Source organism: Musca autumnalis, unplaced genomic scaffold (assembly GCF_047663935.1).
Source record: "Musca autumnalis isolate F117 unplaced genomic scaffold, ASM4766393v1 scaffold_1, whole genome shotgun sequence".
NCBI lineage: Eukaryota > Metazoa > Arthropoda > Insecta > Diptera > Muscidae > Musca > Musca autumnalis.
Window position 1 is genome coordinate 220,252,895 of NW_027411644.1, and position 12,019 is coordinate 220,264,913.

The 12,019-nt window shown below is 37.1% G+C and overlaps 3 protein-coding genes across 3 annotated transcripts; 2 read left to right on the top strand and 1 right to left on the bottom strand.

Annotated features, from left to right (window-relative positions):
- Positions 1–16: 16 nt before the first annotated feature.
- On the bottom strand, positions 17–3,729 carry MED27 (mediator complex subunit 27). The gene is made up of 5 exons (XM_073960216.1): positions 3,147–3,729; positions 2,812–3,081; positions 585–675; positions 311–526; positions 17–235 (listed from the first exon to the last, which is right to left on the bottom strand). The coding sequence occupies exons 1-5, from the start codon at positions 3,317–3,319 to the stop codon at positions 98–100; spliced, it is 888 nt and encodes a 295-aa protein (XP_073816317.1). The 5' UTR covers positions 3,320–3,729; the 3' UTR covers positions 17–97.
- Positions 3,730–3,771: 42 nt separating this feature from the next.
- Positions 3,772–4,893, top strand: LOC141389148 (RNA 3'-terminal phosphate cyclase-like). The gene has a single exon (XM_073960215.1). It carries the CDS (start codon positions 3,772–3,774, stop codon positions 4,849–4,851), a length of 1,080 nt encoding a protein of 359 aa, XP_073816316.1. The 3' UTR covers positions 4,852–4,893.
- A 2,855-nt stretch (positions 4,894–7,748) lies between these two features.
- LOC141389151 (RNA 3'-terminal phosphate cyclase-like) lies at positions 7,749–8,905 on the top strand. Its single transcript, XM_073960217.1, has one exon. The coding sequence runs from the start codon at positions 7,780–7,782 to the stop codon at positions 8,857–8,859; it is 1,080 nt and encodes a 359-aa protein (XP_073816318.1). The 5' UTR covers positions 7,749–7,779; the 3' UTR covers positions 8,860–8,905.
- The last annotated feature ends 3,114 nt before the right edge of the window (positions 8,906–12,019 follow it).

Genomic DNA, 12,019 nt, shown 5'->3' on the forward strand with positions numbered 1-12,019 from the left:
TCTAAAAAAGAAGAAATATTATTTAAAAAATACTTGGTTTTTTATTTTTTTACATATATGGAATTGGGACTATAACTAAATTTGATGTTCAGAGTTTTTAGCAATTTTTACACTCCTCATGGAACGGCTCCAAAGTTCTTAAATCGCGCCATGTGGGTGGCAAGCCATTTGAAACATATTTGGCACACCTTTTACATGGTTCCAAAAACAATTTACTGTAACTATTCAACCATGTCTGAAAAGAGCAAAAGCAGGAAAAGAATTATTTATATAAAGTGTGCTCGCATACTTCATTTATCCCACAGCTTACCATATAACTTTTGACAGCTAATTCCGGTTGGGTGGGCGAAAAGAAATGCAACATGGCCGAATGTGTATGCTCTTGAACTTTACGAAAGACTTCATAACGAGATTCGGTCCATAGATCGTCGATTTCCATGGGTTCGTCGTATCCCTTCACGGTTACCCATTCAATGAGAACACCTTTGCAAATTATTGCGGCCTTCAAAACGTGACTTATGGTTGCCTATAAGAGTAATTTTGCATCGTTATTAAAAACACTTTGATAACACTGGATGACTTACAATCACCACAGCATTGGAACTAAATGGACGACAAACTTTATAGATTGTATTGGTATGTGAGATATCATTGTAAAATAGATTGTCAATGAATCTGTAAAAGAGAAGGAAATAATTGAAATTCGAGTTTTTTATTAACTATAAATATGGAATTGAGCCTTGGGCATCGTTTAATCAATGGAAATCTGTTAGTAACTGTTAGCAACCTTTAGCAAAACGAATGCCGAAGATATTTAACCTAGGTTGGTTTCTTCTTCAGTTTCGAATAACCTGCATTGGTGTGTAGTTTCATCTCATTCCCATTTGCAAGACATTGATCTTATTCTGCAGTCACCAGTAATTATTCCTATCGTTAGTTTCAGATCGGATTTCTTCATGGAAAGAAGACATGTGGTTCTCCGCTTGGAGAGGATTGGCCAGATTGCTTTAGACATCTTACAGCTAGGTTCAATGTTTCCAAACTGGTTGGTCTTATACCGATATTTTTGTTCTATCAGCCACACGAAGTGATACAAGGGTGCTTGAATAACGGTACATTCTCTGAGGACCGCATACACACGATAGTTTTTTACGACATCTGCGACTGCATCTGTGCGAATGCTATTCAAACATGATGCCTGATAGACATGTTGATCTAGGGTGTTTTCTCTTGTACCCTTGGACCTATCTTTCTAGATCATGAAGATCCCGGTGGGTGGTTTTCACCATATAGTTATCAGAATAGGATCCGAGCAAGTACTGCAACGAATGTATGCCAGTATGTTGCTCTACTCGAAGAATGTTAGTCTTCTCATGCAGATGGTCCAATGCAGACATAAGTAGGGACCCAGTTATTCTCAGTGCGGCATTCTGACATAGCTTAGTACAGACCGATCTATCGCGTTATATGTGGTCAATAAGGTTTCTGTATCTGCACCCCATGTGCTGCCGGCTAGGGACTTGACGACCTTCTTCCTACATCATAGCTTGTCGCAGATATCTGTGTAATGCGCGGACGGCGTGATCATGTTGTCGAGTGTGACCCCTAGAATCTTGGAGTAGTTAGTGGTCGAAATTCTACTACCATAGACCTTGACATTCCACTCAGTCCATGTGGTAAACACATTGGTCGTGATTTTAGTGGCGGCTATCTCCTTATTATTCCGGTGGAAAAATATATCAAGGTCAGGAAGGTACCCGACGCCAAGATCCGCATACGTTACGATCCAATGCCTCAAGAGCAAACGTGACAAAGAAGATAACAACAAATATGTTAATGTATTTTAGGAAATGCAATTATTGCAAATGTTTTAGTAACAGGCTATGAAGAAGAAAATCAAAAGACTTGTTGTCATCATTGTGTCTTCGGAATTTCTTTTATTAAAGGGGCAATGGAAGTCCTCCTCTTATCGCGATGTAATAGGTCAACATGGTTTACACTGTTATGTGACACTTCGTTAGGGTTCGTAACCACAAGTTGAAGAAGGATAGACTTAACCTGCTCATTATAATTCGTGTTTCAAAATTACTCTAATTACTTTTCAGAATCTGTGTTGGAAGAAATCGTAAACGAAGTAAAACTCTTCTCCCCGCTCTAACAACTATCAGAGTGCTCTACAAATTGTGGGTTAAAATAATCAGAACAAGTCGGGTTAAGGGCCCGGTCCCGGATCTTGATGATATTTATACCACAGATAGCCCTTGGATTCCTGAGTATAACGATTTAAATTTCGTCTTGGACAAGTCCATACTTCCCGAGATATGGCCCTCAAAGTTTCACAATCACCAAAGACATTTCTTATACCCATGTAAAGCCCGCAGTTAAATTTCCTTTAGAATTTTAAGTGCGTGGCCGACATTCGGCCGGCAATTTAAGACTTTCACCTATGGGCAACACCGGCTACTCAGGAAAATGTTCTCTTTAAAAATGGAAAGTTGTTCCAACAACCGCTAGTTGCAATAAAAATCTCCTAAGCTTTACAATGATACCTTACTTTAAAGGCACATACCTCCGGAAGTATGAACTTGTGCCAGATAAAATTTATATCGTTGTACTTAGGACCTAACTGTGTTATATGTATCATCAATATTCGGGACCGGGCCCTAAACTCGACTTATGCCAAATAATCTACTCCACTCTTCAGATTTGTAACATATACACCGTAAAACAGGAAAGAAACCCGACCAATCATCCGACATATACACTTGCTACATACTGACATAAGTGCTTATTTCTAGTTCTATTACTTACTCTGGATCGGGATTGTTGCAGGAAGTGTATTGTACTCTACCCCTTTTCTGTGAGCAATAAGTGTAGGATCTTCTCAAATTGTTTAAATTTAAGTTATTAAAAGCCAATAAACTGTGTTCATGGACTTTGTCAATCCATTTGTAACTGCTTACAAGCTGCGAGTACATAGCTTGACGGTCCTGAGTGATTTCCTGTGCCAAATATGTTGTATTTCCCAAATAATAGGGTCCCAATGGCGGTTGCAATCCATTTATTAATGTTTCAACCTCTCTGTAAAGAAGATGAATATAAGATTATAAATTAAAATGTAATGGAAATTAATGATAATTGCATACCTCAGCTGTTGGTTTATATGACTGTAATTCTCTTGAAATTCCACCAGAAATTTTGTTCGGCTATCTTCTGATTGTTCAGTGGCGGCAGTGCCATCGGCCAATTGTTCAAAACACTGGCGTACACTGGAACGCAGTGATTTTACAGCATTTAAGGTTGCATTTAACTTTTCCATCTTTAAATTCGAGCTTGTTCCTTTTTTCCAGACCACCAACTAGTACGACTTGCATTTGCCAATGTAAACAAAAGCGATTAAGAGCTGTCAAAACATTTATTTGATGGATTACTGGTGCCGTATGGTAGTGCGAGTTACGTATCGTACGTAGCAAGGCATATCGTGATTGTGCCATGGTACGTAGTATGCAAATTGAACTTAATGGGTGTTATGAGAAAATTATATTCCCAGTTATGTATACAAATGTTCCCAGTGTCATTTTCTTCACTTCAGATATGCCATAAGTAGCGTTAAAGTATTTTAGATAGTAAACATCGCCTGCGTGCCCTAAAAATTGCAAAGTCTACAGCATCGTTAAAAAATACCGGCAAATCAGATGTTTTGTCTGTATGTACATATATATGTATGTATGTATGTGTGAGTTCGTTCTTGCAAGTTAATAGATTTTCACGATGCCAGTAGATTTTTTGGAAATTGACGGCAAATATCTGGAAGGAGGGGGACAAATTCTTCGGAATGCCCTTAGCTTTAGTTGTATACTACGGCGACCTGTTCGCATTGTTAATATAAGGGCGAACCGGCCAAATCCCGGTCTCTCTAATCAACATCTCTTTGGACTAAATCTTTTGGTGGAAATTACAGATGCTCAGGTAAACGGAAATCAAATGAAATCGACACAAGTCGAATTCAATCCTGGTAAAATAAAACCAGGAAAGTATTTTGTAAATACTCAAACAGCTGCGAGTATATCATTGGTTTTACAAAGCGCTCTGCCAGTGTTGGCTTTTGCTGGTGCCAACTCTGAACTGGAACTTGTGGGTGGTACCAATGTCGGTATGGCTCCACAAGTTGATTTCTTGACTGAAGTGCTGAGACCAAATCTAGAACAGTTTGGTGTGTCATTTGATTTTGATCTAATGACTAGAGGTTATTATCCCAGAGGAGGTGGTCGTTGCAAGGTGTATGTGCCACCAGTAAAGAGCCTCAATCCAATAGACCTCACCCAGTTTGGTCATGTACAAGAAACCGTGGGTTGGTGTTTTGTTGCTGGCCGCCTACCACCTAATCTTGCCGATAGTATGAAATCATCTGCTGAAAAGGAATTAAGTATTCTCAAAAATGCTCCACCCTGTCAGTTGGAGGCATATAAAGAAGCACAGGATGTAGCACGAGATAATGGTTCAGGTGTTATCTTAAAGGCGACCACAAATACTGGATGTGTTATTGGTTCTTCGTCCTTGGGTGAGAAAAAAGTTGATGCTCAAGAATTGGGTTCGAAAGCTGGACGAGAATTGGCACAACTTATAACACAACAAGTGTGTGTGGATCAATATGTACAGGATCAATTAATTATTTACATGGCCTTGGCCAAAGGACAATCTCGCATCTTAACAACTCCATTGACAAATCACACCAAGACGGCAATTTATGTAGCAGAGAAAATGTGTGGAGCTCGATTTGTAGAGGAAAAGATAAATGAACATCATGTAATGTTAACCTGTCAAGGTATAGGACATGTAAGCCCAAATTAATAAAATAAACTAGACAATAAAGGAACGCTATGTTCATAAAAATTGATTTTGTTCTACTGATGTATGAAAGGGAAGATATTATTTTTACAGTAATGAGCTAGAAAAATATCCTTACAACTAGCAATTCATACGGTGACTTGCAGTAAATGCAATATAGTGAAAGAAACTAAAAAAATGGTAAAATACTGCACTGAGAACTGGACATGGACCTGTTCATTTCATCAGTAGATAATTTGCATGAGGAGACATGACCTTCGAAAGTATTTTTCCACTTGACATTCGGTTCCCAGCCTAAGTAAATAACCGGCAAAGGACGCCTTTGGATTCCACATAACCCTAATTTCATATGTTCGTATATCCGTTTAACTAAGTTAAATCTGACTTAAAAAGCTGGGAAAGGTGGTTTGTGTTGTTTCACGCGGATTTTGCAATTTTAAAGGCAAATTGGAAAACGACGCATGTAATGATGAGTTCGGTGAAAAAGCCCTGCCATAATGATTCCGTTCTAGCAAAATATCGGTTTGGATATTGTAACGATCTCGATCTTTTACCGAGAACTTGTCTCCCTTTTTATACCTTACCTTCATACGACCAAAATGCGTCTTATCGAAGGATGGGTTTTATACCCCAAGTATGTTTGAACGAAATCCGTTTCAGACAATTCGGAGTCAGTTTGGTGTCCTTTTGCTAGTTGGCTGAAGCGCACTCTAACTCTCGAACGGTTCAACCGATTCGGACCAACATTTTGCCCTCGTAATATTTTATCCAAACTTAGATCAAGTTTGATGATGGACCATATCGGTCTACTCCATCGGGTATCTTCCCAACAAAAGTTCAACATTTTTCGCAAAAATGTTGCGCACTATAACTCTCGAAGGGAGTAACCGATATGCTCCATTCATCGTAATATTTCTATGTCGGTACACTCCTTCACTCTTTACAGTGATTTTATGTTTTTCGTGAGATAATGGGCAGCAAAAAAAAAAAAAACATATAAAGAACAACTAAAATGGCTGCTAGCTGTGTAAATATCAAAAGCAGCACATTGTAATAATTTTCACAAGCTAAAATTAATTTATTTTAAGGGCTACTCGAGGGTCCTTGTGGAATTCTTATCGAACGTAGCGCTTGAGGTCCTTTTCACAAATACAAAATGTTTTTCGTGATCAAGACCATACTTACTCAGATAATGGCCCGAAAGCTTTATAAAAATTCTACTTTGATCAACTAAAATGGGTAGTCGGTACGATAACAATCGAAAAGAATTACTCCCAAACTTAGATCATGTTCCCCTCATGTCCCCATTCCTTTTGGTACCTCTTCCACAAAATTTTAACACTTTTGCGCCAAAATCCAATGTATGGCCACTTTTCGAATCGTGTTACTATCCGATATCATAAGTAACTACAAAATAATCGTTTGTCTCTAATGGAAGTCAATACTTCCCGAGACATGTCAATATTTAAGTTCACTTCTTGATGCGCCTCCAACACAAAAGTGCAGTTAAGTCCAGGGTTTTACAGGAGGTAGCATTTATGGTATCTGTAACAACGATATAATTTTACCCTTCATACTACCCTCGACAATTTGAAGTTTGAAGAACTAGGTCCCATATTATTGAACTAAAATGAATCGGGGTGCATCCATTCATAAGGGAGAAATCTCCGCTGGGCCTCTGGGACAGTTTGTGGGATCAATTAATTGCTCTGTTCCAGAACCTGCGAGAATATATGTATTATTTTTGAACTTTTTGACAAAATTTATAAAGAAAAAAAGATGTTAAAATGCCAAAAATAGGAGACTCTTGCAGGTTCCGGAACAGAGCAACTATTAGGTTTGTCCTTGTACTTTCTCAGTAAATATTACTCAGTAACTTCTTTTTAGAGAGTAAAGCATTTTATACTCTTTCAAAGGAAAAAATTAAAAAAGTAAAAAGACAACATTCAGTAAAAATTTTCAATTTGATTAATATTTACGATTATGATATTTGAATATTTTAAACTTTTGACAACTGCCTAAATCTACAAAATGTTACTGAACAAAATTCCTTCAGTAAAAATTATAAGTTCTCAGTAATGAAAATTTTAAAACAAGTTTCTCAATTCATTCTCTTTTACTGAACATTTGTGTAAAAAAACAACATTCAGTAATAATTTGCAATAATTATTACAAATTATCGAGTACGCAGACACACTTATTATTATGATAGTTCATGATAAGTAGGACTTGTTATCCTATCTCTCAAACCTGGAGTTCTATGGAAAATTAAATAAAATAAGTTATTTATGGAATTTATAATTTCATCATTAGCTGTCTGTTTCACTATGTCGAACGAAAATGAAAACGAAAGAAAAACAACTAAACTCTTGTATGGCTTTTAAATTTTGTAGTTGTTTTAAAGCAAACACAAAGTCAATATTGCCATGAAAACCAAAGTTAAGGTGTTTTCGTTCGCAATCATTTTCTTTCGACATAGTGAAACAGTCTCTTAATTTTGGAACAACTCTAGTAAAATTCTCCGATTTTTTTGAAATTGTTTTCCAGAGGTAGATATTGTTGCGCTGATCATGAAAATGTATCATTTTCTTGGGGGCGGAGCCTATTACATGGTCATTGGATCCGAAAGTCCGGGTACAAAATCCGGGTTAGACCCGTCTTTACTGAACCGACTGCTACATTGGAAAGCTTATGGAAATACCTATCCAACAAGTGACCATATGGTATGGTTATTTTCAGGTATTGAGGTGATATAGCCCAAAAACCATTTTATGGACCCGGGTTTTTTCCATAAAATCCTCAATAAGTCAAAAACGGACCCATTATGGGCGCCCGCTTAATGTACGCTGCTCTTTAACCTTTCCAAAATGGTGTTATATGTTGTAATAACTTGTGTGTGAGTTCGTTCTTGCAAGTTAATAGATTTTCACGATGCCAGTAGATTTTTTGGAAATTGACGGCAAATATCTGGAAGGAGGGGGACAAATTCTTCGGAATGCCCTTAGCTTTAGTTGTATACTACGGCGACCTGTTCGCATTGTTAATATAAGGGCGAACCGGCCAAATCCCGGTCTCTCTAATCAACATCTCTTTGGACTAAATCTTTTGGTGGAAATTACAGATGCTCAGGTAAACGGAAATCAAATGAAATCGACACAAGTCGAATTCAATCCTGGTAAAATAAAACCAGGAAAGTATTTTGTAAATACTCAAACAGCTGCGAGTATATCATTGGTTTTACAAAGCGCTCTGCCAGTGTTGGCTTTTGCTGGTGCCAACTCTGAACTGGAACTTGTGGGTGGTACCAATGTCGGTATGGCTCCACAAGTTGATTTCTTGACTGAAGTGCTGAGACCAAATCTAGAACAGTTTGGTGTGTCATTTGATTTTGATCTAATGACTAGAGGTTATTATCCCAGAGGAGGTGGTCGTTGCAAGGTGTATGTGCCACCAGTAAAGAGCCTCAATCCAATAGACCTCACCCAGTTTGGTCATGTACAAGAAACCGTGGGTTGGTGTTTTGTTGCTGGCCGCCTACCACCTAATCTTGCCGATAGTATGAAATCATCTGCTGAAAAGGAATTAAGTATTCTCAAAAATGCTCCACCCTGTCAGTTGGAGGCATATAAAGAAGCACAGGATGTAGCACGAGATAATGGTTCAGGTGTTATCTTAAAGGCGACCACAAATACTGGATGTGTTATTGGTTCTTCGTCCTTGGGTGAGAAAAAAGTTGATGCTCAAGAATTGGGTTCGAAAGCTGGACGAGAATTGGCACAACTTATAACACAACAAGTGTGTGTGGATCAATATGTACAGGATCAATTAATTATTTACATGGCCTTGGCCAAAGGACAATCTCGCATCTTAACAACTCCATTGACAAATCACACCAAGACGGCAATTTATGTAGCAGAGAAAATGTGTGGAGCTCGATTTGTAGAGGAAAAGATAAATGAACATCATGTAATGTTAACCTGTCAAGGTATAGGACATGTAAGCCCAAATTAATAAAATAAACTAGACAATAAAGGAACGCTATGTTCATAAAAATTGATTTTGTTCTACTGATGTATGAAAGGGAAGATATTATTTTTACAGTAATGAGCTAGAAAAATATCCTTACAACTAGCAATTCATACGGTGACTTGCAGTAAATGCAATATAGTGAAAGAAACTAAAAAAATGGTAAAATACTGCACTGAGAACTGGACATGGACCTGTTCATTTCATCAGTAGATAATTTGCATGAGGAGACATGACCTTCGAAAGTATTTTTCCACTTGACATTCGGTTCCCAGCCTAAGTAAATAACCGGCAAAGGACGCCTTTGGATTCCACATAACCCTAATTTCATATGTTCGTATATCCGTTTAACTAAGTTAAATCTGACTTAAAAAGCTGGGAAAGGTGGTTTGTGTTGTTTCACGCGGATTTTGCAATTTTAAAGGCAAATTGGAAAACGACGCATGTAATGATGAGTTCGGTGAAAAAGCCCTGCCATAATGATTCCGTTCTAGCAAAATATCGGTTTGGATATTGTAACGATCTCGATCTTTTACCGAGAACTTGTCTCCCTTTTTATACCTTACCTTCATACGACCAAAATGCGTCTTATCGAAGGATGGGTTTTATACCCCAAGTATGTTTGAACGAAATCCGTTTCAGACAATTCGGAGTCAGTTTGGTGTCCTTTTGCTAGTTGGCTGAAGCGCACTCTAACTCTCGAACGGTTCAACCGATTCGGACCAACATTTTGCCCTCGTAATATTTTATCCAAACTTAGATCAAGTTTGATGATGGACCATATCGGTCTACTCCATCGGGTATCTTCCCAACAAAAGTTCAACATTTTTCGCAAAAATGTTGCGCACTATAACTCTCGAAGGGAGTAACCGATATGCTCCATTCATCGTAATATTTCTATGTCGGTACACTCCTTCACTCTTTACAGTGATTTTATGTTTTTCGTGAGATAATGGGCAGCAAAAAAAAAAAAACATATAAAGAACAACTAAAATGGCTGCTAGCTGTGTAAATATCAAAAGCAGCACATTGTAATAATTTTCACAAGCTAAAATTAATTTATTTTAAGGGCTACTCGAGGGTCCTTGTGGAATTCTTATCGAACGTAGCGCTTGAGGTCCTTTTCACAAATACAAAATGTTTTTCGTGATCAAGACCATACTTACTCAGATAATGGCCCGAAAGCTTTATAAAAATTCTACTTTGATCAACTAAAATGGGTAGTCGGTACGATAACAATCGAAAAGAATTACTCCCAAACTTAGATCATGTTCCCCTCATGTCCCCATTCCTTTTGGTACCTCTTCCACAAAATTTTAACACTTTTGCGCCAAAATCCAATGTATGGCCACTTTTCGAATCGTGTTACTATCCGATATCATAAGTAACTACAAAATAATCGTTTGTCTCTAATGGAAGTCAATACTTCCCGAGACATGTCAATATTTAAGTTCACTTCTTGATGCGCCTCCAACACAAAAGTGCAGTTAAGTCCAGGGTTTTACAGGAGGTAGCATTTATGGTATCTGTAACAACGATATAATTTTACCCTTCATACTACCCTCGACAATTTGAAGTTTGAAGAACTAGGTCCCATATTATTGAACTAAAATGAATCGGGGTGCATCCATTCATAAGGGAGAAATCTCCGCTGGGCCTCTGGGACAGTTTGTGGGATCAATTAATTGCTCTGTTCCAGAACCTGCGAGAATATATGTATTATTTTTGAACTTTTTGACAAAATTTATAAAGAAAAAAAGATGTTAAAATGCCAAAAATAGGAGACTCTTGCAGGTTCCGGAACAGAGCAACTATTAGGTTTGTCCTTGTACTTTCTCAGTAAATATTACTCAGTAACTTCTTTTTAGAGAGTAAAGCATTTTATACTCTTTCAAAGGAAAAAATTAAAAAAGTAAAAAGACAACATTCAGTAAAAATTTTCAATTTGATTAATATTTACGATTATGATATTTGAATATTTTAAACTTTTGACAACTGCCTAAATCTACAAAATGTTACTGAACAAAATTCCTTCAGTAAAAATTATAAGTTCTCAGTAATGAAAATTTTAAAACAAGTTTCTCAATTCATTCTCTTTTACTGAACATTTGTGTAAAAAAACAACATTCAGTAATAATTTGCAATAATTATTACAAATTATCGAGTACGCAGACACACTTATTATTATGATAGTTCATGATAAGTAGGACTTGTTATCCTATCTCTCAAACCTGGAGTTCTATGGAAAATTAAATAAAATAAGTTATTTATGGAATTTATAATTTCATCATTAGCTGTCTGTTTCACTATGTCGAACGAAAATGAAAACGAAAGAAAAACAACTAAACTCTTGTATGGCTTTTAAATTTTGTAGTTGTTTTAAAGCAAACACAAAGTCAATATTGCCATGAAAACCAAAGTTAAGGTGTTTTCGTTCGCAATCATTTTCTTTCGACATAGTGAAACAGTCTCTTAATTTTGGAACAACTCTAGTAAAATTCTCCGATTTTTTTGAAATTGTTTTCCAGAGGTAGATATTGTTGCGCTGATCATGAAAATGTATCATTTTCTTGGGGGCGGAGCCTATTACATGGTCATTGGATCCGAAAGTCCGGGTACAAAATCCGGGTTAGACCCGTCTTTACTGAACCGACTGCTACATTGGAAAGCTTATGGAAATACCTATCCAACAAGTGACCATATGGTATGGTTATTTTCAGGTATTGAGGTGATATAGCCCAAAAACCATTTTATGGACCCGGGTTTTTTCCATAAAATCCTCAATAAGTCAAAAACGGACCCATTATGGGCGCCCGCTTAATGTACGCTGCTCTTTAACCTTTCCAAAATGGTGTTATATGTTGTAATAACTTCTCTAAATCCAGAGATATGGCCCTTAGAATCTTGACAACTCGGTTCTGTAGCGCTCATTTCTTTACATTATAAGTGTCTATGGACAAATTTAAAGTTCTAAATTGAACAAAATTTTCTTTTAAATTATAGTTTTTTCTCTAAATCGGACAGGGATTTAAGTCTTTCTCCTATGGACAGGTGCAAATCTAGGGAACGGGACCAAAAATTTTATTTTAAATCATAAATGTTTCTTTAAATAGCCGGCCTTGGGCCGGGTATTTAAGACTTTCTC